The sequence below is a fragment of the Besnoitia besnoiti genome, chromosome VII, assembly GCF_002563875.1.
Source record: "Besnoitia besnoiti strain Bb-Ger1 chromosome VII, whole genome shotgun sequence".
Classification (NCBI taxonomy): Eukaryota; Apicomplexa; class Conoidasida; order Eucoccidiorida; family Sarcocystidae; genus Besnoitia; species Besnoitia besnoiti.
This window is the reverse complement of record NC_042362.1, coordinates 2,742,109-2,765,715: the sequence shown is the minus strand read 5'-3', so window position 1 is coordinate 2,765,715 and position 23,607 is coordinate 2,742,109. Positions and strand designations below refer to the sequence as shown.

The window sequence follows — 23,607 nt, the reverse complement described above, 5'->3', positions numbered from 1 at the left end:
AACGACTGGCGTCACATAATAGCGGGAAACGATGAACGAAGACAAGAAAAGCGTAGTTCCCCTCGGTACCTGATTGAACAGGACAAGGAGCACGAGGGGACACCACATCGAGAAATATAAGAGACAATACGACTGCATAGCAATCGTCACAGTCGTCCACGGTGACATACAAGCGTAGCGTAAGGTAATATATATCCCACAACAGTATGACGCGCTCGCCTATATATGGTGTGAAAAAAAGGTACATATAAGCGTCGTGCAGGCGAGTTCTCGGATCACAAACACTGACCATAACAGAACGCGTCACTGCGAGCCTCTCACGGGAGCCCCCCTGTGTATGTCAAAATGACTGGGGGTTACCGCGAAAGCACCGGAAGCGGATCTCCGGTGTCCGAAGAGTTCTGAATCGGAACCACTCATAAGCACATCGGCCGTGGAACTAAGAACATCTTCGGGAGCCAAAGACATACGCGCCATCAACACACACATCCTAAGAATAGACGATTCAATGTGGACGAGTGCCGGGAACGACACGGTCGGGCACCGGTTTGCTGCCATTGCACACACAATGGACGATGCGATTGGCAACTAACGAAACACAAACGTAAGCAATCGAAGATCACTGGATGCAATTCTGTCATTCGGGGATAGGGATGCAAAAATGAAGCCAAAAAGATTATCAAGGTCGTCACACCCAAATGAATCTCTGAACAGAAACTGGAGTCCTCTCGGACCATATCTGGGACCACTGGTCGAGAAAAGCGCTATGGATGACCGCATAAACCAAAGTGAGCACTATGCTGCGCGAATACAAGAACAACGACAGCCAAGCGCAACGCCAAGAGATGGAAAAGTGACCAACGAGGCGTGCCACCTTTTGTCCCTCACTGAAGAGGAAATAACGTTTGGAAGGCCACATACTGTATCATTCTGCCACATTGGCGCACAAACATTTCGCGTGGGTGGAAAAACTTTCACTCACGAAAAAGGCACATTTAGTTGCACCAGCCCTACTCGCATGGCGAATCTCCCTTCCTATCATACTCTACATAGTGCCACCAAATCTCCGGAAGAACACACTGTCGGGACGCCGCAGGTCATTTTCAGTCGTCAGCCGCACGTTCAATAGGACACAAGATGCGGTTAAAGAACAACTCTCACAAGCGCTCCACGCTGCTCGCTCATTCCTTGCCGTTGCAACGAAAACTTTCTGAGCGCTATACCCTTCATTTTTATGAAGGCCTTCAACAGAGCGTGGGCGGCGAATCTTCATCGAGCATCCTCCCTACAAGCTTGCTCTCTGGCTCCTTGCGCTTGCCCTACCTATGACTCACACAATACCTAATACAGATAATATATTCGGAGACCTCTACGGATAAAGGCACCACGTTTTCCCTGATGGGTGAACAACCGAACACTTGGTTCCGTGCCAGGAATGCGCCACACGGTTTGGAGATATTCTCCTCTATTTTCTGATGAGAACACAGCCTTCTCCGCTCAATTGGGACGGAGGCGATGTCACGCAACACCTGGACGCCCATCGAATAACGCGGACACCCCCAGAAGTGAAACAACAGAGTCGAACTGGTAGTCAGTTGAGCATGTGGAACAACATCAACCCCAACGCATGCCAAAGCTCCCATCTACCGTCTCACGACACGGCCAAAGTCTGGCCGCCATGATGCTTGCTTCCGACCCTGACAGTCGGAAACTTCCCTTTGCAATGCCGAAGAAGCCGAAAACGCCCCCCGAGAGACAAGCCGACCGCAGATGCGTGGACCTGCCTTGCCGTAATTCCTTGGTGGCTACATTCAGCCCGTCTTTTCCTCCTTCTGCAAAGCATACCCTATCAGAAGGCAGCTCGCAATACTTCGTTAAATCTTCATGCAGTTACCTCCACTCTCACAGCATCGACGAAAAAATCCCGCTTCCCTCCCCTTCCTTCGCTGCCGTCGCCTAATGTACGCCTGTCAGCGCATGCGACGGTGGCGGAGGACTCCCTGGCTTCATTTTGCAAGCCAGGCCGCTTTGAAACGGGCTTCCGTTTTCAACCGAACGACATTGCACTGCCATGATGCTTGTATTGAACGCGCCACCCTATCCGGTAAGAGCTTAGCCTGTTGCAACTCTGAAAATATGACGCGACTTGTCCCTCCAGATAGACAAGCATGACACGCACCTTTCCACAGCCACATACACCACTGCTCGCTCAAAGCTCCATATTCTGCTTTCCTTGTTCTGCTTGTGGGCCTTCCTTTCCTGTAAACCTGTTACAAGCCTTCGGACACCGCAAATCCACTGCGGCGACGTGTCACGCTTGCCAGCTGTTTCATTGCTCTCTGGCTGATTCCTCTCGAAGAGAACAAGGTCCGCCTGCAGGACTGTCCTCAGCCAGCCCTGAGGGCGGCAAAGTTCTGGGACGCGCCGCGAGAGTTACAGAGCGGCCTCGGACCGCAGAGCAATGCCTTCCTGCCAGTGACTCCCGCTCTGCAGCATCTCTTCGTAGGCGCCCAATATTTTCAGCTACGTACCGTAAAGCGTAATCCCGCGTCACCTCTTCTTCCGGTGGCTTCCTTTTCTGACTGGCGTGTGGGACTGGCGAACAGCAGTGCCCACACGAGGATCTGGACGCCTCGTAAGGCGGTCGTGCGTTACGGGTGTACCGTTCTCCAATGCCATCTAGCGGGTGCATCTGCTGCTCGTACGCGTGTTGCACTGCCTGCCCATCGTGGTCAAATAGCTGCTGGTCTAGCATGCGCGAAGCCCTCAGCAGAGCTTCACCACGATCTGTGATGAACACATACGCAACACGGACAGTCCGCGCCAGGCGTGAGGACGCCTTCCGCCCAAAGATATCCATTTAGTCTCACAAGTCTGCACCCGATTTTCCTCGCCAACTACCAGTGATCGTAAGCCATACCCCGTGAACATCAGGCGTAGTAGTACGCTGCAGGGACATGTTTCTACATACGTCCTCTTGCTTTCACATGCGCCGTGCCACTGAAAAAGCTTACCCTCAGTCACTTGAGGGAAGATACCGGAAAACACACCTCCGTCGAAGGAGAGGCCGTCGCGGTTATGCAGACGCGCAACAGCTCCCAGACCACTCAACGACGGCGCAGCCAGAGGTCCTTCAACACCGCGAGACCCCAGTCCCAGATCAACAGCAGCAGCTGCTGCCAATGACGAGACATTCGCTCCCGCCGACCCGGGACCGTCTCCTTCAGTGAGACGCGACGGTGCCGAACGCCCCTGCTGCGGCGGTTGCGCGTCGGTAGCACCTCCCTGCCAGCTGCATCGAAACACCTCACAACAGGCATCTGTTGTCCAAAGAATCGCACACAGAAGTTTAACACAGGACATCTCTCGGCGACTCAAGTCCCACCTGCTGAGTGGAACTTGACATGCATTCGCGGGTGAGACCGAGCGGAACTCACGAGACCCAGGTACTGGAATGGCTTGTGCGGCGGTTCGTGTCGGACTCAGAAACCCGCAGCTTCCACGCCTCTGCAGCTTTGAACTCACGGGAATTGTGTGCTTTGGACGGGCGCCAACGATGGGGGGGAAGAAGAGGTTGTGACTTCGTTCGCGTTTCTTAAACGAACGCCTAAGGTGGCATCCGGGATCGCACAGTCACCGAGAAGGGCTCGAGCCAGCCCTCGACTAGCAGCTTCCCTGTCTGCTTCGTCCAAAGCTGCCAACCGAGACGAATAAAAGGGATTTTCTCTCTGAGCAGCAACAGAGTCTCCTCCCGGAGAGTACGTTGTCCCGAGTGCTTCTTGACCCTGGATACGCTCGCCACGTCTCTGGCGACCAGCCTGTTTAGCGGAAACATGCAACCACAAATGTCAGAGTGACAACAGGCACTCAAGACAGAAGAACGCAGACACGACCGATGTGCGATTCGCAAGAACGCCTCCGGTGCCATTGCTTGCCCGGGGCTGCGTCACCAACGTCCTGCTGGCACTGTGCACCTTCGGCTTATCGTTTCACCGGGGATTCACGCTGCACTTACCATAGCGTCTTGCCCTAAGCCCCATGAGGCATCAACAGCAGACAGACGATCCGGCTGGAATACTGCCCCTCCAGCAATGTCGCTAGCTCCCCCGCTCCGGCTTTGCTGCGCCAGAGAGGAAGCTCCAGCAGCGGCCTGCAGCGCTCTCGCGTACTGGACAAGGACTTGAGGCTGGATTGGCTCATCCCTCAACGAGGCACTCAAACTCTCGGACTGCATGGACACAGAGCTCGGGACGTTGGCACTCTCGCCCGCTCTCCGGACCTCTAACCCTGAGCGCGGTGCTTGCGGCAGAGCCGGAGCCGAAGCAACGGGGAATGCTCTTCCGTGAGGGCCGAGTCCTCTCTCCGGATCCTGGAAGTCTCTTCCCATATCAAGATGGCCGTAGGAGTTCTCTCCAGGTAGACGCACCCCTCCCGCCGCAGCTCCTACCGCTGATCCAGGGGCCTCTGCAAATGGACGATTCCTCGCTGGGCGTTGTCCGGGGTTGCTGCCCTGAACGACGCCCGAGGCAACGGTATTCTCTTGGAACACAGCGGCGCAGTATGAGCCGGCAGTCATGAGGGACTGACGGAGGCCCTCACCGCGGTCACCGCCTGCCAGGGACAGCAGCATGTTCAGAGCGAGCAAAGCGTCTTCGCCGCCTCTACTTGGATCAGCCTTCCAGTGGCTTTCATCGCCCGCGCAGGGGGGACTGTAGCCACACATATCCGATCTCGACTTCACGTACGGCGAAGTGGATTCATCAGGGCGGCGGCCTGTCGTTTCATGACGCAACAGTGTGAGGCCACTTGGGTCTAGTGAGTTGACGGAGTGGGACATGGTCCTGCCTCCACTCGGACAACGAAGACCAGGAGGGCGCGAATTCGCACCGCCTAGGCCAGTTGCAACATCTCTTCCACCGTGAGGTCCCCTCTGTTCTCTCGTCCAGATTCCCGGCAGAACAGAGTGACCCTGGGCTTCACCTCGAAGCGGAAGTCTACAGTCCGTTGCACCTGAGTCAGCAGCAGACCGAGCCTGGATGATCGTTTCGATGGCAGCACCTATTCGCTCGGCATCTGGTGGTCTGTCTAATTTTCCGGAGGGGTGCCAAGCAGCAGATCCACACCCTGTTGCGTCGCCTTTCGCACTGTCGCTGCTTCCCCTCCGACGGCGGTGCTGACGCTGCTTCTCGCGCCTCTTTCTTGCTGACGAGGCCCCGCATCCTGAAACGCTTCCTGCTCCTACGCCTAGCATCTGCCCGTACTGTACAAACTCGCCACCTCGTGCCCCATAGGGCCTCCGCTGTCCCTTACCGCCCCTTCTCCGAATACCTGTCTCATCGCCATCACCCACTGGAATCAGAGACTCCAGCGCGAGTCTGTGGTCTACGTGGTCTGCAGAGACCGGCAGTCCCACATCCCAGGCTGCAGTCCCCCGCACAGCCGCGTACCGCATTGAACCCGTCCCCACCTGCGAGCGCGGGGGCTGGAACACCCCAATCGTCCCGTGTTTTCCCGGCGCTGAATCAGCGCCGCCACGGTATCGTAGTATATCCCCAGCGCCTGGCAACACCCCCCTCAAATCTGGCATTCCCTTCACGCGACGAGTCCCGCCGGAGCGGCCTTTGGCACCGACATTTTGGAGATATTCCTCAAGCACTTCGTCGCAGCTCCCTCTGACACGGTCGTCTTCCACACGCAAGGCGGTACTCGGCAAAGTATCTACTTCCTTCCCTGGGCAGCCTCCTCCTGCAGTCTTTGCCGCATCTTCCATAGGCCGTCGAGTAGAGTTTTGCGTTCGGCACCTTGCGCTGGACGAGAGAGGGTCAAGAGGCGTGACGTCCTCTCCGGCTGCGGGTGGACGAGTTGCACCGCGTGAGCGCTTTTTTAGAGGATTTCCCCCACCGCCGCGCGACGAACCTACGCAGGGTTGAGTCGCTCCAGGCCTCCTCTTGTCTCCCATCCCTGGAGGCCCAGCTGCTGGGGGATTCGGGACAGGCCCGAGACTTTCAAGTCCTGCCGTTGAAAGCGACTCGGAGGGTTCAGACGAGGATGTAGACCGTCTGTCGCGCGTTTTCTCTTCGAGACTCCCACAGCCGAGATCTGACTGCGCGGGCTCTATTCTCGAATCTGAGAGAGCCGTGCTACCCTCAGCACCAACTTCAGCAGTTGCCTCAGAATCACATGTGCCCCCCGTGGCGTCCCTGCTGGCAGATGCGCCGGCCTCTCGTTTCTTTCCGAGATCCTCGGGCAAGTTGACGTCAACAATTTCCGCAGGTGGCGACTCAGGGGTGGCGCTGTGAATGACAACGTCAACAATCAGAAGATTTGCACTGCGGTCGGCCGCGGAGGAAAGAGACGCGAAGTCAGGGATTCCATGCCAGAGTGCCTTCTGGTCTCGGGAACTGTACATAAGGCGTCCCGAATCGGCAAGCACGCGGCAAGGATCCCTGCTTCCTTTCTTCGCAGGACCACTTCCATCACGGCCGCACTGATCCTGCACGACTTCCTCTTCGACATCTTCACAGTTCCGTTGCTCGGGTGACGAAGGACAAGCGTCGTCACCCACACGCGCGTTGGGATCGTCTCTATTGATCAGTACATCCTTGCACACGCTCGGATCAACGATCTGGACAGAAAATTCTAGGGTGGAGTACGCGCAACATGCAACGAAAACACCGAACCGGCAAGAGTCCCAATCGAACATCGTTTTCTGCTCTCCCAACGAGCGATCCGTGAATCGCTGGTTTGCGCCCTTGCCTCCGCCCTTCCTCGGTACAATCGGAGGAAACCCTTCGCTCCCGTTAGACGAAGGTGCGGTGGCTGAAGGGGACGTCGACGCCTGTCCAGCTGGGCAAGTTTCACCACGCAGGGACCGACCCGCGTTCCGCTCAGCCGTTTCTTCGGGCGCGGGGTGGATTGGGTCGAGCCGGATATACACAGGCCCCTCCGCACAGCCCGTGTGAAATGGAGGTGAGACCACACTCTCGAGGCTGGAGAGTCTCTTGAGCAGCGCTTCTACATTGTAGAAGCACCACCTCAGACGACACACGGGCTCCTGCTCTCGAACGTCTCTGCCGGCACCTTTTACCGCGCCCTCCCTCTCAACTTTCCCTCCATCTGAGGATAGTTCAACGCCTCCATCCTGCAGGCCCGAACCGGTTTGCAAGGCAGAACCGCCCGCCGCCGCCGGCACGCGCTCCTCTCCGTTCTTGCCCCGACAGGAGGACTGCCCAGGTCCTCCAGGCAACTGAACACCTACAGAGGGATCCGGCACTGTTTCTGCTGGCCGAGTCGTCTCCTCCGCCTCTGCTCGCGCTGCGCTGCACGCTTCAGCGGCAGCCGACCGCACTGCCCACGAGTCGGTCGCCAAATCAGCTGTTGCATCTTCGGCTGCGCTTCCACTCGGCACCTTTGCGATGAGTGCACGAATCTGGTCTGTACTCCGGCCGGTCGCCGAGGCCGCCGCATCCGCTGAAACGACCTCCGCCGTGTGTACGTCCCTCGTGGTCATAACGGGAAGCTCGCTTGCTGCAACATTGCAACCCCCTGCCGACATTGTTGTGCTCTCTCCCCACATGCCGAAAACGCCGATGCAGCTTTTCTCAAGGGAAAGCTCCCTCTCAGTCGCCGCCGGATGAAGCGGCACAGTGCACCTCGTACCCCCGAGCCGAGGACCAGCAGGAGAAGGTTCCGCTGGATCTGGGCTCATCTCTCGCCACGATTCGGAGTCTCCCGACGCTTGAAGGTGGGACGCGTCAAATTCGCAACGCGTGTCGTCTTCCTTCACCACAGCCATATTCTGCCTTGCCACGCTAGACTGACAACTCGCCGTCTTCTCCGAACAACTGGCATTCGTAACCATGAGCTCGGGCACCAGCACTCAGCCAGACTCGAAGTCGCTGCTCCCCGCTCTCCGGCAGTAGCTTCCGCGAGGCATTCAGTGGTGTCCCTCCAGGTCTCCTCCCCAGCAGTCGCTGCTGTTGAGGCAAAAGTCGCGCGTTGCTGCGGGCGACTGGCGACCTTTCCCGTCGCGCTTTTGCTTCTGCGAGATCCAGTCACTAGCATCCACCTATCTCGCTCGCTCCTCGTGGCTCCGCAGACTTGAACGGCAACCGTACTCCGACACGAAGTCGGCGCAGGTGCTCAGACACGAGGAAACGAAGAATGCGCACTGTGGCCGTTCGGGCGAGTACGGTCGACGCAGGACGACGAAGAGGCTACGGTAATGACATGGAAGGATGTCTACACTACGGCAGATTCAATACGTGAGATCGAGTAGGTTCAATCATTTTGGATGCGTTTTGGGAACAAGAATCAAACACGCGACACAGAGAAAGGGGTGTCAGTACGTCGATTCGTGGACCGCCCCTACACTCGTGGACAACACGGCGTGGAAAGAATGAACGCTGCGGCAACTGGATTGTTGCATCCCCCACTTCCCACTATGGCCCCGGTGTGGCGCTGCGTCCCGTCGAACCCGGCACTTGTTTTTGGCAGCTTCACTGAAGAAAAAAGGATCACGCCACCGGCGGGCTGCAACCGCCAGGATTAGGAGGGGGACGCCACGGATGCAGGCTCGCCGCAGATGAACAGACAAGCGCGTGTGTCGGCGGACACGAGACAGAAATTCTCGTGACCAGTAGAGGATAAGGGAAAACGGTAGATCGGCAGACAGGTGCCATGCGGGCTCGAAAGAAAACAACGGGGGCTACTGCACGTTCCAGAGGAAAAAGCCGTGAGCTGTAACCCACCCGGGGGCAGAATTCTGAGAGTACACGTTCCTCTCTTGACAGACGAGACCCCCCTAAAAGGCTATCTGCTTCTCTAGTTGGGCCAACTGGCGGTGGACGATTTATAGAAGCCCAACGGCCAGGGGGAGATCAGGAGCTCTTTTTCCCGGACGACGGTTCCGTTTCGTGAACAAGGCGGGGCAGAACCAAAGACAAATATCAGATACAAGCCGACCTGCGGGAACGGCGCGCCATAGTCGGTGATGGATGTGCCGACATTTCCGTCCTTCACCACTCTTCTGGACGCTATTCTTCAGGGAATGACACACACTCAGCGCGGACGTCCATGATGAACGTGATAAACGCATCGTCCGCACGGGAAAATTGCAGAAAAACTCTTGGGGCGTGGCGCCCGTGGAGAAAAAAGGCAGGTCCCCCCTCGTCTGCACAGGGGCCGGGCGCCGCGGACTATTCACTTGGTGTACTGGGATACACTTCAGGGGCTCCCGCGAGACGGCAGACCGGGTAACGATTTGCGCTCCAGCGAAAAAGCCTATTCTTTTTGTAAATCGTGGGTATCGAAGACATGAATGCGATCTCGCGCCTCGCCACACGGTTCGGCATGCGGGACGCTGAACCGAGATGCTCTCGCCATACGGACAGAAGGCGAGCGGCCGGCTTATAACCCCCAGGAACCACTACGCGGTGCATGCGCATCGGGCGTCCACTTGGAAGTCTCTACATCAGCGCTCACGGGTCAGGCGGAAAGAAGAGAAAAATATCAGAATTTGACGTGTCAGAGAGGGAGAGCAGAATGGACACTCGTGCAGTCTCTGGCCTGTTGGCCTCCTTTCTGGGCCCCAGGGGGAGAGGAGAGGAGGCGGGGCGAAGGGGCGCAACCCGACACAGACTCCCCCAGCCAGCAGGTCTGAAGTAACCAACGCCTTTGACGGCGTAGCTAGGAGTGGGGAGGGACGAAAACTCCCCTGAAAAAGTCGAAAAGTATTACAAAGTGGCCCGGCAGCGAAGGCAGCCCGCAAAGGGAACCAAGCGTATCGCCGAACCAAGTTGAAGGGACAGAGCGCCGCGGCGCGTGTTTTCTCTGTACCGCGCGGGAAAGCAGGACGAGCTCGCGAGAGGCTGCAACACCACTGGAACCGCTCTCGCACTGCCGCGCGCAGTGGGCGCGTACCCCATCGCCGCTGCGTCATCGTAGGACGCGGCAAAATCGAACCTCGAGGAAGACGAGGACAGACCCCGAGCAGCTGCTGTCCCCCGCCGGCATTCCGGTTGCCCTACAACCTAGACGAGGGACTACGGGGTACAGGCGGGTACTGGTTCGCTGTGCGCCCTCGACACGCGGGGGAGTGTGGGAATGCCGTTATCGGCGTGAGTGTGACCTAAAAAAAAGTGACGCAGTCTGCTCCTTGAACCTGCCAAGCTGGAAGATGGTGTAGCTATCCCGAAGCTTCACTCTGCGGCGCTTTTTCCATGCCGCGGTAACCGCGAATTTTTTCTCGCGCTGGGTGGGTTGCGCGGCCATGGGAGGAGCTCCCTTTCGCACGGCCTGCATTCTTCCGCAGAAACTCGGCTGCCGAACAGCCTTGACCTCTGCTGCCTCAAACACTCCGTAGACATCACCTCTCCACCAGACGCCACGTTTCAGAGGCGAGAGCGAGCATGGGGGGAGGGGGGGTGACAGATAGCATGCAACGATTGCTGACTCGTACGACTCTTTCTGCTTTTTCTCCTGGATTCTGCGGGCACCTATATTGTTAGGCCACCCGCAGCATACGAGACAGTCAGGAGCACGAAGATTGAAGTCAAGGATCCGCCCTTAGACAAGGTGCATATTTCCCGCAACCGCACCCGTTTTTGATAGTCGCTTCCTAGACGCCAGAAGCCCTGTGTGTGAATAATCGTGCGAAAACAACGATGCTCGCCAAGCCCAACACGCTGGCGGTAGAAAGCGGCTCACTGATCTTCACATGAGCTAGCTGCCAGTCGGGCGAACCTGTATGTGCCAGATGCATCCTCCTGCCGTTCGGGATCTAGGCCGAACAGGGAGCTACCAAAGGACGGCCAGAAAAGTCCTTGCACAGCGAGGTACGAGGGAGCTTTTCCTGTGTAGCAAATTCTCCCAAACGAGGAACGAAGCTCACGAACAACCCTCAGCATTTTCTGAAGCTTGGACGGTTTTTTCAACGAACACAGACACGGCCAGCCCACACCGCTCAATGCCCTTGACCGAGCCCCGAGACGCGTTTATAAAACAAAGTCCCTCGGTATCGGGCATCTTTGTTGTCGGGTGCAGGGACGAAGGAGAAGTCTGCAGACATGCAAAATTCGCCGGTAGTGAACTGAACTGCTCCTAGCAACGTTGCCCAGCCGTCCACGCCCTATGCATCGATACGACCTCGAAAAGCGAATAGGACCAGTAACCTGAGGCAGAGCAGGGTTTCAGTCAAGGAGACGACTGTCAAGTGCGGTAGCAAAGTGTAAGGACGCGCTATCGGGGCTGTGCATGCCTTGGCGCCGAGCAAGCGACTGTAAGAGGGCGTAGATCCGCGGTGTTTTGTTGCCTATATGCCGAAGAGCTCGCTCAGGTCCAGTTCCAGCAGGGAGAGCTGCCGCGCCGTTGGCGTCCCCCTGACGCGTTTACAGCACGTTAGGAACCCTAGAACTGGGTAGCAGGCAACAGCAGCCGGGCGGGGGTACGAAGTGAGGAGGAGGAAGAGGCTTTTTTTTAGCGGCTAGGCTATTGTCACCGTGAATGAATACCGCTGCGCAGCGAAGCCCAATATATGCAGACTGTGCTACCCTAGCAAGTCTCCACGGAGCAGTTCAAGATAACTCATCAAACACCCCAGCTGACTCGCGGCGGCGGCTCCACTAAATTGCCTGTGATCTCTTCAGAGCGCTTCTGCTCGAGGGTGGTGAGACAGTCGTACGCTTAAATGTCCGAAACGCCGCATTTCCGAAGCATACACAGAGGGACACCACACAGCAAAATGCTTTCGAACAGAATCGTGCAGTTTGTGGAACGAAAAAATCCCAACTCCACATTACGAGATTACCTAGTGAGAGTGGCGGACGCACAAAGGCATGGTACCAGAAGAATATGGTGCAAGGCTGCACTGAAGAAAGCAGCTCAGTGCTGCCACGATTTCACACGATCGCCACACGGAAATCAAACGTGACCCCAGGCAAGAATTCGGCTGACACAGCCGTTTGACATGCCACATGCATGCATTAGCCGCAAAAACGATCGAGACCGACGCACATTCCACGCAGAGTAAACGCCACACACCCTAAACCTTATACTGAAGGTCTACCCATTCGAAGGTTGGCTGGTTTCCTCAAAGCTGTCGGGCACTGTCTATCGAAGGCCACTGCATGGCTGGAGCGCTCCGTGTGCCTAGCTCTCGATGCTGAAGTGAAGGACAAGGAAAATTTTCCCTTCAACAGAGCTATAGACCAAAGATGCCAGTCTGGGACAAAGCCACCCATCGCAGGTGCTTCTTACTCGCATGGCCACCTGCACATGTGTATCGCCGAGAATCTGCGGAGGGTGCGAGCGCGTCATATCCAGAAACGGACTATCAGGCACACTATCGATAAAAGCCTTGTCGAGAGTATTGGGGACAAGATGCGGCCTGTTCTCTGTCACACCTGAAAGCGAATCCAGTCCACGTCTTGACAGCCGTCTCCGCATGCGGGTCGCTCGCCAAATCCCCGCGACTTCATTTCCACCACTTGCCGTCTCCCACCCGTAGTCCGACTTGTCCAAGCTGTTCCGCCCCAGAAAGTCTTTACTCGCGGCCTCGGACAAAGTCGGGACCCCGAGGGGCTCGGAGGCAGCGAATTCAACGGCCCATCGTGTGCACTGAAACTGCCCTTTTGCCGCCGCTCGCGTTACGCGCCACGTCGACAGCCCTGACAGGGGGAGAAATTTCGGCATGACTAATGTTGCCGTTGGAAAGCACGGCCTCGGGACGTGGAGATTCACTGTCACCCAAGAGGACATCCGCCTCCTCCGGAGAGTCAAGATGTCCATCAGCGGCAGCGCCGCGCCCCTCCCCCGAAGTGGAGAGCTGACACAACAGAGAGTCTTTCTCGGGCTCCGGCACGCTCCCCTGACGCGCACGCGCCTCCGCCCGTCTTTGAAGCCTCCGCTGTGCGGCTCCCCTCAGGATCCCAGAGGATTCCTCCTGGTGGGCGCGTGCGGCTTCACTTGGCTGCCTACTCGGAGTGGACACAGAATTCTTGGTCCGCGGTGACTTGTCTTCCCGGCCCCTGTCCCCCAAGCCCGAGAGGTCGCAGCCTTCCTTCTGCGTCGCGGTGTCTCCTCTCGTGGGAGAGGGAATGAACCCGGAAACTGGCTTCTGCTCTCGGGCGTTGTCTGTGGCAGCGGCACCAACTCGGTGGCGGCTTGTCCCTCCTCTCGATCGCCTATCGCCTGTGTGAAGCCTCCGCCGCCGATGTCCTCATGGCGCAGCTGGCCATCCGGCCCAGGGTCTCCGTCGTCCTCCTCCTCTCCATATTCCCCGTGCTCTTCGCGGACCACAGAGGCGCACAGGTCCGCGGAAAGGCCTCGACTGCTCAACCGCGTCAAACCACTGACGCCGCGTTCAGCCCGTAGACAACAGGTGGCGGCGGCGCGTCGCAGAAGACGAGCTGTCGCCATGGCGCTTGTAAAGCACTGCTCGTTCGCCCGAAAGTCGGTGAACGTGGAGAAATGAGACGCCTCGTCCTCAAGCCGGCCTTCCGTCCCCGAAAACGCCTCGAGGATAACGGCTGCAAACGCAACCAGAGGAAAACGACGGATCCTACATTTCAATTTCAGCTGAAAGGTGGGTCACCCCAACCCCCCCCCCCCCCGGAGACGAAAAAACAGGCAACAGATCGCACTTTGCATGGCCTGCGCACGCGTGCCCTTGTAGACAGATCCAGACACGACGTGATACTTTCTGCTATGCCGAACGGGGTTTTCCGCGCAGGAGGCCTGCCCTCTTGCTACTGGATGGACCGTGGCTCTGTGCAAATGCTAGAGCGCTGCCACGACACGCGACCCTCGCGTGAAGAGAAACGAGGCGTCGCGCACCTGCGGACGAAGCCCTCCAGGACGATAAAATCGAAATCTGCGAAGGGTGAAGGCCCGCGCAAGTCAGGCGCAAGCCTCGAGTCCACTTTTATGTCCAGTGGAACGGAGCGCAAGATATGAGCGTCCGTCGCACCGAAGCCCGACGCTCTGGGCCGTCCCACACAGTTTAGGGTGTAGGGTTTAGTTGGTGTTTCGGCTCAAGCCAAGTCACCGGCTGCAGCTACTAGTCTCGGAACGCAGCTGAAAACCTCCTGCTGCAGACGACTTCCGTGCACCAGTACGACGTCGTTGAACAGGACAACGTACGGAAAATCGTCTACAGGGTGATGGCCATGTGTGCCTGAGCGAGTAGACCGTGGCATTCTCGCCTATCACGTGCCAGTCTGCAACGCACATCAACAGCAGAACGTGTGTTGTGGTCGACTGAGCCGTCGTTCGGGAGCAGACCTAAGTCCTCAGTTCCTGCCTCGCCATCTCGCCAGCCCCAGTTGCGGCTGCCACGCTTTCTTCATCCCGCGGGCGCAGCGACGGCCGTCACGAATGACGACGCGCCTCTGCCCTGGGCTCTGGCCTAACCTCCACCAGCGGGTAAACCGCAGGGAGGCAGTCCGCAACCCACGAGCGATTTGGTGCATGCAGTCCGCGTAGGACAACTGCGAGCACATTACACTCGCAGAGCTACTGGAGTCAGCAGCACGGTACGCCAGTGCCCAGGACTGCATTCGTAAGTAGACATCGCCGAGCACAAGACGTAGATTCGCGCCTAAAAGGCTTACTTGGCATAGTTAGAGTGAGGAAACGGGTGTACGTGGAAGTGAACAGGTCGCCTCAGTAGGCTTTGAGCTCCGCTGTCTGCAGATGTAACGCAAAACATCCTGCGGCGCGCGCTGGCGGACCACTGCCGCGCGTCTGGCTACCGAACAGAGGGGAGCGAAGCGCTTTGATGTAACGCCCCCGCACCGTCACTCCCTACTGTCAGGTTTTTCTGCCGCGCCCCATTCCCCCTTCCCTTCGCGCTCTTTCCTCATCATGTCGCCTGCTTTGCATCTCTTCCCAGTAGCTTCCGACCTCTCGTCTGCAGTCGGTCCATCCGCCCCAACCGAAGGAGGCCCTCTGCCCTGACTAGACACTGGCAGCAGGTCCGTTCTACGTGGCCCCGTGGCCTAGCAGGAAGACCACCGGCAGGCAGGCTTGGACTGCGTGGCGGGCGGCGGTTTGCACGGCGCGTCGGTTCGGATCTGTGCGCGCTTCGAGGGGGCACTCAGTCTCCTTCCCAGCCGCCTACAGTCCAAAGGCTGCCGTCGCGGCTCCTGAAAAGGTGGCTAGTGGAGAGCGGCGCGCGGCCGTAGACGCAGAGAGTCACCCCGCCATTCGTCCTTTGCTTGAGAGCGCATCGCCGCAGTCACGCGCACGAGAGGGAACCCGGGTGGCCTTACCCACAGCAGCGCGACAGCCGAGTTCAAGACCTCGTTGTCGAGTCTCTGGAGGAAGCTGACGGAGACAACGACAAGATTGGCGACGCCGAACCACGCATTGGCAAAGTCACTGATTATGACAAAGTCCTTGAAGTGCGCCGCGCTGCCGCACCGGACGCGGAGAATCATTTCCACGAAGAACGCAGTCGCGGTGAAGAAGTTGAAGCCGCACAACGTCGCGAAGAGCGGCGTGTTCCGCTTCATCTTCACAGCCTCCTGCAGGCAGACACGTCCGCACAGGATTTTCGCAGAAATATCCGGGCGACACCACCGGGGCGTGCCGGGGCTTTGCCAGTAGCAGGTCCATGCGACACTCGTCAGGGAGCGGGGAGTGCCCAGTCAAAGAATATAGTATTTTTTGGCGGTTACGCAGCAAGCGGGGCGATCCTAAAACCTGCGCGGCTGGCTTCACTCCTGGAGATGCCCGGCCGAATCGCAGAGCCACCAAAGAGGCGGACGGTGGCGTCCTGCATGGGACACTGTGTCCTTACGCTCGCGCTGTGCCCGACGTATTCGCGGGCGGATATTTCAAGGCTGGAGACTCCACGAGAACAACGTTGAGGATGATGATGAGCGCCATGACGATCTGCGCAGTGGGGCTGTCGATGAAGGCGCGCGTCTGAAAACATCCGGAAAAGTGGAAACTTTCATCTGGCGCCTTCAGAGGCAGCTCCGGCCCTAGAAGCTCTCCCAGCAGGAGCTTCCGCGTGGAAGACTTCTGAACCACGAGAATTCCATCACCGGCGAAAACCTGCGAGGACCCGCTACCCCTCGTCAGCAGGGCGCTCAGAACCTGTGCAGCGCTGTTCTCTAGACACAAAAACTAACACAAAGGCTTCAGATCTGCTTGACTGGCTCTTCAGTGACACCATCCGATTTGCAATACAGCAAACACCCGTAGGCATCTGCCACGCGTGACGGCAAGTGCGACTTCCCCAGAAAGGGCTAAGATCATTCCTTCGCTTCCGCACCACGCAGTAAGACATGTGGAACTCCCTGCGCCCACGGAGTGACACAGCAGCGAATGCCGGTGACACACGGCTGCAAACACCGCTTCACAGGGTATATTTTCCTGCACAGCCGCCCGCGGCGATGGATTCTTCCTCGACGTCATTGCTGCGGAGACCCACCGCGCGGTCGCGCAGTTCGATTTCTGTCTGTGTGGGCGTAGTAACGGAGGATTTTCAGCTCACACGTGAGTTGCTCAGTGTGGTCTTCATTCGGCTCCATCGTGACGATTTGCTTCAGCTTGGCTTCCTCCGTGTACTTTTGGATGCCGAGCAGGCTGCGGAGTTTCTCGCCGCGGTCGATTTCGCTGTGCACTGCGCGAAACGCCTTCAGAGCCTTCGCTGCGTTCTCTTTCATGACTTTTTCTCCAGCGGCCGTGGCCGTGCTTACGTCGTGCCCAAGTGTGAACGGGAACGAGCGCAGGCGCGTCGAGCTGGTGGCGTATCGCCAGGCCCTGTGGAGCGTCTCGCCGCTGGCCTGCTACCCCGGCGAGTGCCTGTGGGGGAGTCGCCACTTCTCCCTGTGCGACAAGCCGCACCGGCGAGCTGCAGCGTCTCCTGAGTTTCCACTCGACGGGATGCAGGCGTCGGCTCTGAACACGAGGGCGACCCCACGTCGACGACGTACGGGCGCAGGCATGGAGACTTTGACCCCGGTCTCGCTCCACGGCCTTCCCGGCCTCCGCCGCAGCATCGCCGGCGTCTGAAACCTGAAGCGCGACCACTGCGTGAACTGGCCTTTCACTGGAGTCTCGCGAGGATGCCCATCGACGCCCGACGAGCCCGTCCAACGGCGTCCTTCGTGACCTGTCTCACAGCAGGGTACCTGCAAGCGCGCCGCCAACGTGGCGGGTTCAGACTCTACAGCCTCCGCGGCTCGACGCACAAAGACTGGAGCGTGTCCGCAGGGCCCCAGAAGCGCGTTGAAAGCACCCGTGAAAACGCCCACGTCGCAGAGCAAGCTCTCTCGAGAGTCCTTCAGCAGCTCAGCAACAGACAGACGAATCAGGGGCGTCTCGGGTAGCTGCTGGTTACTTCCGTCCCTGTCCTCAGCGAAACACCTCGAGAAAAGCGGCAACGAATCTGCCCGCACGAAAAACGCTGGAAAGCAGGACTCGCTCAGCCACGGCTGACTTGCCATGCCCTGGCGGAGTCAGTACCTAGTGACGTGAACTGTGTTGGAAGGGTCAGGCCAACACGGACCACGCGCACGTTTCCTGAAAAAGTGAATGCTCCTGGCATCAGAGGTCCCACAGAAAAGACCGACGAGGCAGAGTGCGATAATCTAGAGGCAGGCCAAGCCCCACTCCTGAATAGGCAAGAAAAGCCTTGAAAAACAACGCATCCACACACTGCCTGTCGCCTGTGCGAGGCTATACAGCGCAGTCAGCTCCGGAAGAACTATACTGGGTCCAAGGCCTGTCGCGATCCATCGAAGTCACCGCTCCTTTTTTGATTTGCGGCACTCCGGCGGAGCGCGGCCTCCCTGTCGACTCGACGGCGCCGCCGCCCAGTCGGCGGCTTCACGGCCTTTCACCAAAGGAGACACAGTGACTTTGTATAGGAAATTTCTTGCCCAGGTTCCAGCATAAATAAGGGCGCCTTCCCCGCGCAGCGACGGTTTCATCACAACGTGGACGAGGGCACTTTTGGAGTGGAAGGGGCGGAGAAGTGTGTCTCGCTGTGGCGTTGTCCGTTGAGTGTGTTCACAGCACCCACACAGCATGGGAACGGGGGTGCTTCTCTGTCATCAGAAGCGAAAACGAAGCACAGGATTTCTACGCCGTTGCGTGACTCAGACTACGAAAGCACCTCGACATCAGACTGGCGGAAAGTATCCCTCTCGCGTTCGGGGCTGGAAGGTCAACTCACACAACTGCCGCCTCAGCCAGCTCACGCGAATGCTCGCGACCCAGAGAACTTGCCGCCCCCTCTTCAAGCCCTTCACCGACATAGAAGAAGAAACACTGGGAAACCTAGCTTTCGCTGCAGAGAGGAAGGCGAGACCGTTTCGAGGGACACGTTTTAGACACGAGATCCGACAAGGCCACAGACTGAATTCTTCGCGACAGCGTGCGAGCGACGATGCATGCACAGGCCAGTACAGAGCTTAAGGCACCACAGCGCCGCCGGGGTAAATAAACAGACGTCAAAACTGTGCCCTCCAAAGCGGACCGCCCTCCGGGATGAGCCGCGTGTCTCTTTGCGGCCTGTGGTATGCGGGGGAGTTCACAGGGGCAGGCTCAGTTGCCCATTGCTGGCGTTTCGAGGTCGCAGCGTGCGTGTCAGGCCTGCCGGAGTAGTCTGTATGTGAACTTGGTGTCTACATGCAGCCGAAGTTGTTTGCTCGGAAAAGAGGCACTACGGTGTTAGTCTTTCAGTCGACGCAGGTGCGCGGCGTTTGTCTAGGTATCTTCCTGCGATGCCGCGATGCGCTGCCGACTATCTCGTGACAGACTCTGCTTGCCTCGTCGCCTCTCCCTTGCCTGCGAGACGAGTGTCTCCAGTAGTAGTCTCCAGTAAATGTTGGCAGGTCTATTCTGTCTTCCACACCGCGTGCTCTGACGCCCACATATCGCTTTTCCGGCCTCTCACCTGTAGCCACGGCCTTTTTCCTTCGGTTCGTTTTTTTTACCTTCTCTGGTCTTCCAGTTCGCCCCATCTTAAGGTGCTGTGTCCTCTGGTTTTGCCTTGCCGTGAAGACAAAAGGCCGTTTCCTGTAGCAGCCTGTGCCACGGAAAGCGACGTCCTGCTCCGCTGTTCATTTCATTCCGCGGCGCCGAGCGCTGTGTTTAGGATCTAGGACTTAGACACCCGCACTGCCCGAGCCGCAGACTTCCGTGCCCCTTAGCGTCCGTCTCCCAGTCCTCGAGCGCGTCTTTCTCCGCAGGCGCTGGCTGTCCGTGGCGGCTGTTGGCCTTCTGCTCCGACTTCCTGTTTGCCCCTCTGCCGGCGCGGAGAGGCTGCTGCGGGGCTGCAGCGACGACCCACAGGCGGCCGATTTCGCCTCTCTCTCGCCGCATTTGCGTGCGAGGACTCTGCATGCACTGCGTGACATTCTGCGCTGGCCAGTTCCCGCCCTTCGTGTACGCCCGCCTGCGAATTTCCGTTCTGCGGTTGCCCTCGACCGCCTGCGTCACGTCGAGAGCCGCGGCAGGATGAGCGGACGACGGCGCGTCAAGAACGTGGCGTACGACGAAGACGACTGGGGATATGGCGACGACGACTCCTGGGAGGATGAGGACGACTTCTACGAAACGCCGAAAAGCTCCTCTCGCGCCGCGGCGCCAACGAAGGGGAAGAGCGCCGGCCCGTCGAGCACCCGCGCGCCCTCGAAGGCGACATCCGCCGGCTCCACAGGAGCTGCGAAGGCTGCGTCAGGTGCCTCGTCAGCAGGCCAGTCGTCATCACGGACGGCGGGTCGCGCGCCAGTGACGACGGCTGCAGGCAGCGCGGCGGCTCGCCCCGCGAGCTCCTCAGGAGGGAAGTCGGCCTCGGGCGCCTCGGGCGGGACGCCGAAGGCAGAGTACACCTGCGCCTCTTTGGCGGCGTGCGCTCCATCAGCGCCTCCTCAGAGTTCAGCTGAAAGGGGGGCAGCTGCACCCGCGTCCCCATCCTCCGTCTGCACGCGAGAAGACGGAAAGCCCGAGCCGCTTTCCCTGGTCATCGTGGGCCACGTCGACGCCGGCAAGTCGACGCTCATCGGGCAGATGCTGCACTCCACAGGCACCGTCGAAGGAACGGTGGTGCAGAAACTGAAGAAGCTGAGCGGGGACGCCGGGAAGGGGTCCTTTTTCCTCGCGTGGCTCTGCGACGAAGGCGACGACGAGAGACAGCGGGGCGTGACCATCGATGTCAGCGTCCGCGTCCTCTCCGCGCCAAACTCCGGCCGCCGCCTCGCCCTCGTGGATGCGCCAGGGCATCGCGAGTTCGTGTGCAACATGCTTGGAGGTACGCTTTCTCGCTTGCGTCTAGCCGTCTCGCAGTAGAGTGACTGCTACCGTTTCGTTTCCTACTCGGCGACCGCGGGTGCGGCTAGCTAGGACACGCGGCGAGGGGAGGAATGTGCGGATTCACTTTTGCAACTGGCCGCTGCGGCCCAGCGTGTAAGTCTTCCCGCTCGAGTGGTCGCGGAGCTTGCAGTCCAGTCTGCAGGTTTGAATGATGAAGAGGGCGTCTAGGTGTCGTTTGCAGCGCAACGCCCGCTGTGCAGGCGGTGCGAGACGCGTTGGGCCTTTTCTCAGCGCGCTGAGGTCCCTGCGGCCTTTCGCCACTGTGCTCGGTGCGTCCCGTGTCAGTCAGGCGTCGGCGAGCTGCGTGTTGTACGCTAGACGACTCGTTTACGGTTGAGGGTTTATAGGTTTGCGTTCTATTCACGTGTGTCTGCCGTGGGATTTGCGGCTTGCCGTTTCCGTGCTTGTCGCAGGCGCCGCGTTGGCGGATGTCGCGTTGCTGGTCGTGGACACCCCGCGCTTCGAGGTGGGGTTCAACGGCCAGACGAAGGAGCACCTCCTCATCGTCAGATGCCTGGGAATTCAGCACTTTGTGGTTGCCATGAACAAGATGGACGAAGTGCAGTGGTCTGAAGCGACGTACAACGCGGCAGTCGAGCGCCTGCGAGGGTACATGACAGGCCCAGAGATGAACTGCGCGCTCGACCAGATCTGCTTCGTGCCGATCTCCGCGTTCCGCGGCGTCAACGTTATCGACGAAGCGACGCTGCAGGAGGTCGAGAAAGTGCGCGCAGAGGCGAAGGGAAGGCGCAAGCCCGACCTGCGAGGACTCGGAGACACCGAGGAAAGACAGAAGCAGTCCAAGTTGCTCGCCAAATGGTGGAACGGGCCTGCGCTGCTAGAGGCGATAGAGCGCGTCGAGGTACAGCCGATGTGGTCTCTCCTGAATCCGCGCACTTCGCCTCAAGACGCTGCGCCACCTTTCACGAGTAGCCGTTTCGCGATGGTTTCAGCGCGCGTGGCGCGGACGCCTGCATGCGACTGTGAAGCAAGCTTCTTGACGGTGCCGAGACCTGCGGATAGTGTGCTGTGCTTTCTGCTCGGATACGTTCCAGCGTTCATTTGCGCAGGTCTCTCCCCAGGACAAGGGCCGTATCGCAGCCTGGTAGTCGGCGACAGTGTGTGCTGTCGGTGATTCAGGAGTCGTTTTCCCTCCTTTCTTGTGGCGGATGCAGGTCCGCACGAGCGAAGGCCAGCAGCAGCTTCTGCGCGAGCCCCTGGCGGCGTGCGTGTCGGATGCGTGGTCTCCGTCCTCGTCGTCGACAGATTTCCACCTCTCCTTAAAAATAGTCCAAGGCATTCTGCGCGTGGGCGACACCATCACCGGGCTTCCTGGCAACATTCCAATGGTCTGCAAGTCTCTCGTGGCCTTTGGAGGGACGCGCCAGAGCTGCGGGGTCGGCGATTTCGTTGAGCACGGAGTTTTCTCTCCCGCGGCGAACCATAGCGAACGCGACGCGCTGGCGGAGCTCGGCGTGGGAAGCGTTTTGTGTGCGCCGTCGCGGCTGCTGCCCGCGTCAACAATTTTCAGCTGCCGGCTGATGGTCTTCAGGACGGAGCTGCCCCTTGTGCAGGGGCGACAGTTCATCGCCCACATTCACACAGCCACGTATGCCTGCAGCATCCGCAAAATCCTCGGAGTCGTCAACAAAAAGACGGGCGAGCTGCAGGGCGCGAAGGGAGGGAAGAGAGCCGCGTGCGCAGCGCTCGGCCGCGGCATGGTGGGGCTTGTCGAGATTTCCACAGTGAGCAGCGTGTGTGTCCAGCCAAAATCTAAAACAGAGAAGCCAGGCGGGAAGGACCTTGGAACTGGTGTGCTCTCTCGAATCATCCTGCGGGAGGGCGGGAAAACCGTGGCGGCTGGGGTCATCGTGGACGCTGCGTAGCGCACCTTTGTAGTTCTCGCTCCGAAGCGTTGAAAACTCCTCCAGCGGGTGGGGGAGGTGAAGCGCCACACGGGAAACCTTTCAGCTGGACTCCGACGAGTTTGGCGTGCGCGTGAGAGCCTGCCAGCTGTCGACTGGCAGCATCAGTCTGCGAAGGAGTTCACTCGCCGGCAACGGGGATGTCAGTACCTGTGTAATCAGCTCTTTTGGGACAAAATGGTATTTTAATTCCACGCAGCAACAGCCAGTAGTGCCCCGATGGCAGGATGCTTGCAATGGAATGCTTCATGATACCGTGCATACACACTGCTTGGTTGCCTGCAATCTAGGGCGTGCCTCAGACTTCCGCAGCGTCAGCCTGAGAGGCAGTCCGTTCTGCTGTGCTTTTGAGAACTCGTTTGTCTAATTTCCACGGTGTAAAAAACACTGGAGACCGAAGGGATGTGACAAACCCTTATTGCCGCAGGTCGGTGCCACGAGATCGTGCAACCAAAATGAGTATCTTAGTCGGGCACTGTTCAAGCAAACAACGCATTTCTAGGTACGCGCTGAACACTGTTACTAGTGCACAAGCGCCGTGTAGAAAAACAGTCACACTGTCACCGCGCGAATTCGTTCGGCGGTTTGCAGCGTAACCAGCCACTTGCATAGTTCCGCAAGTCTCCAGTAGTGGCAGAATCAGAGCGCGAACGAGTGCGTGCGCCTCTCCACATCAAATCCCATACTTGGTCCAGCACGGCTTCTCCCGCCATAGTTAATGGTTGGGTAACTGACATGCATTCTGGTACCCTAGAACCTACAAGAGGATGATCAACTGCCGCTCTGGTTGCGAGCTTGTAGATCGGCGGAGTGCATGCCGTTTATTGCTGCCCTCCTGACGCCCCAGAGGCGGGTGCGGCAGAGAACGCTCGTCAACAACTTTGCTACGCGGCAGGCACGTTTCGCAGTGGGGGAGCTGAGCGGACGGAGCCTCGTGTGCTGATCGTGGCATCAGGCGTATGTTCGTTGTATATGTGACGTCCTGAAGCGGTAGCTCAGATACGCACCCAGTTCAAGCAGCGCAATGTCATATTGCTAGGGTCTGAAGCTATCAAATGCATCTACACTGACATCCTACTATTTCAGCCAAGCGGAGGACATAGACACAGATTCGTAGAGGCGTATTTCCCCCTTGTCTCCCTGCACACCTGCCAGACGAGAGCTGCCAGGCAGCCGACCCACAGCGCTGGCAAAACAGTCTCAGCCTCGCACATCCCCGGGTTCTTCCCTTGGGCACGCCCGTCGACTCAAAAGCGTGCAGCGCTCTCGCTAAACAGGAGAAAGCGCTTCACGATGTTGGAGCAGAATCATCATGCGCACACCCCGCAGATGCATGCCTGCAACGCTGCAGGGC

General features: G+C 58.6%; 3 protein-coding genes across 3 annotated transcripts; 1 reads left to right on the top strand and 2 right to left on the bottom strand.

Moving 5' to 3' along the window:
- Positions 1-2,329: 2,329 nt before the first annotated feature.
- BESB_079980 (uncharacterized protein) lies at positions 2,330-7,861 on the bottom strand (the record flags this gene model as incomplete). The annotated part of the gene is made up of 4 exons (XM_029366360.1): positions 2,330-2,787; positions 3,015-3,292; positions 3,526-3,818; positions 4,016-7,861. 4 exons carry the CDS (start codon positions 7,859-7,861, stop codon positions 2,330-2,332), a joined length of 4,875 nt encoding a protein of 1,624 aa, XP_029217791.1.
- A 3,933-nt stretch (positions 7,862-11,794) lies between these two features.
- Positions 11,795-17,456, bottom strand: BESB_079970 (uncharacterized protein; the record flags this gene model as incomplete). Its single annotated transcript, XM_029366359.1, has 9 exons — positions 11,795-11,806; positions 12,256-12,665; positions 12,739-12,823; positions 12,976-13,526; positions 14,807-14,996; positions 15,270-15,524; positions 15,800-15,927; positions 16,439-16,701; positions 16,855-17,456. 9 exons carry the CDS (start codon positions 17,454-17,456, stop codon positions 11,795-11,797), a joined length of 2,496 nt encoding a protein of 831 aa, XP_029217790.1.
- Positions 17,457-19,473: 2,017 nt separating this feature from the next.
- Positions 19,474-22,214, top strand: BESB_079960 (elongation factor Tu GTP binding domain-containing protein; the record flags this gene model as incomplete). Its single annotated transcript, XM_029366358.1, has 3 exons — positions 19,474-20,266; positions 20,742-21,190; positions 21,504-22,214. 3 exons carry the CDS (start codon positions 19,474-19,476, stop codon positions 22,212-22,214), a joined length of 1,953 nt encoding a protein of 650 aa, XP_029217789.1.
- Positions 22,215-23,607: the final 1,393 nt, after the last annotated feature.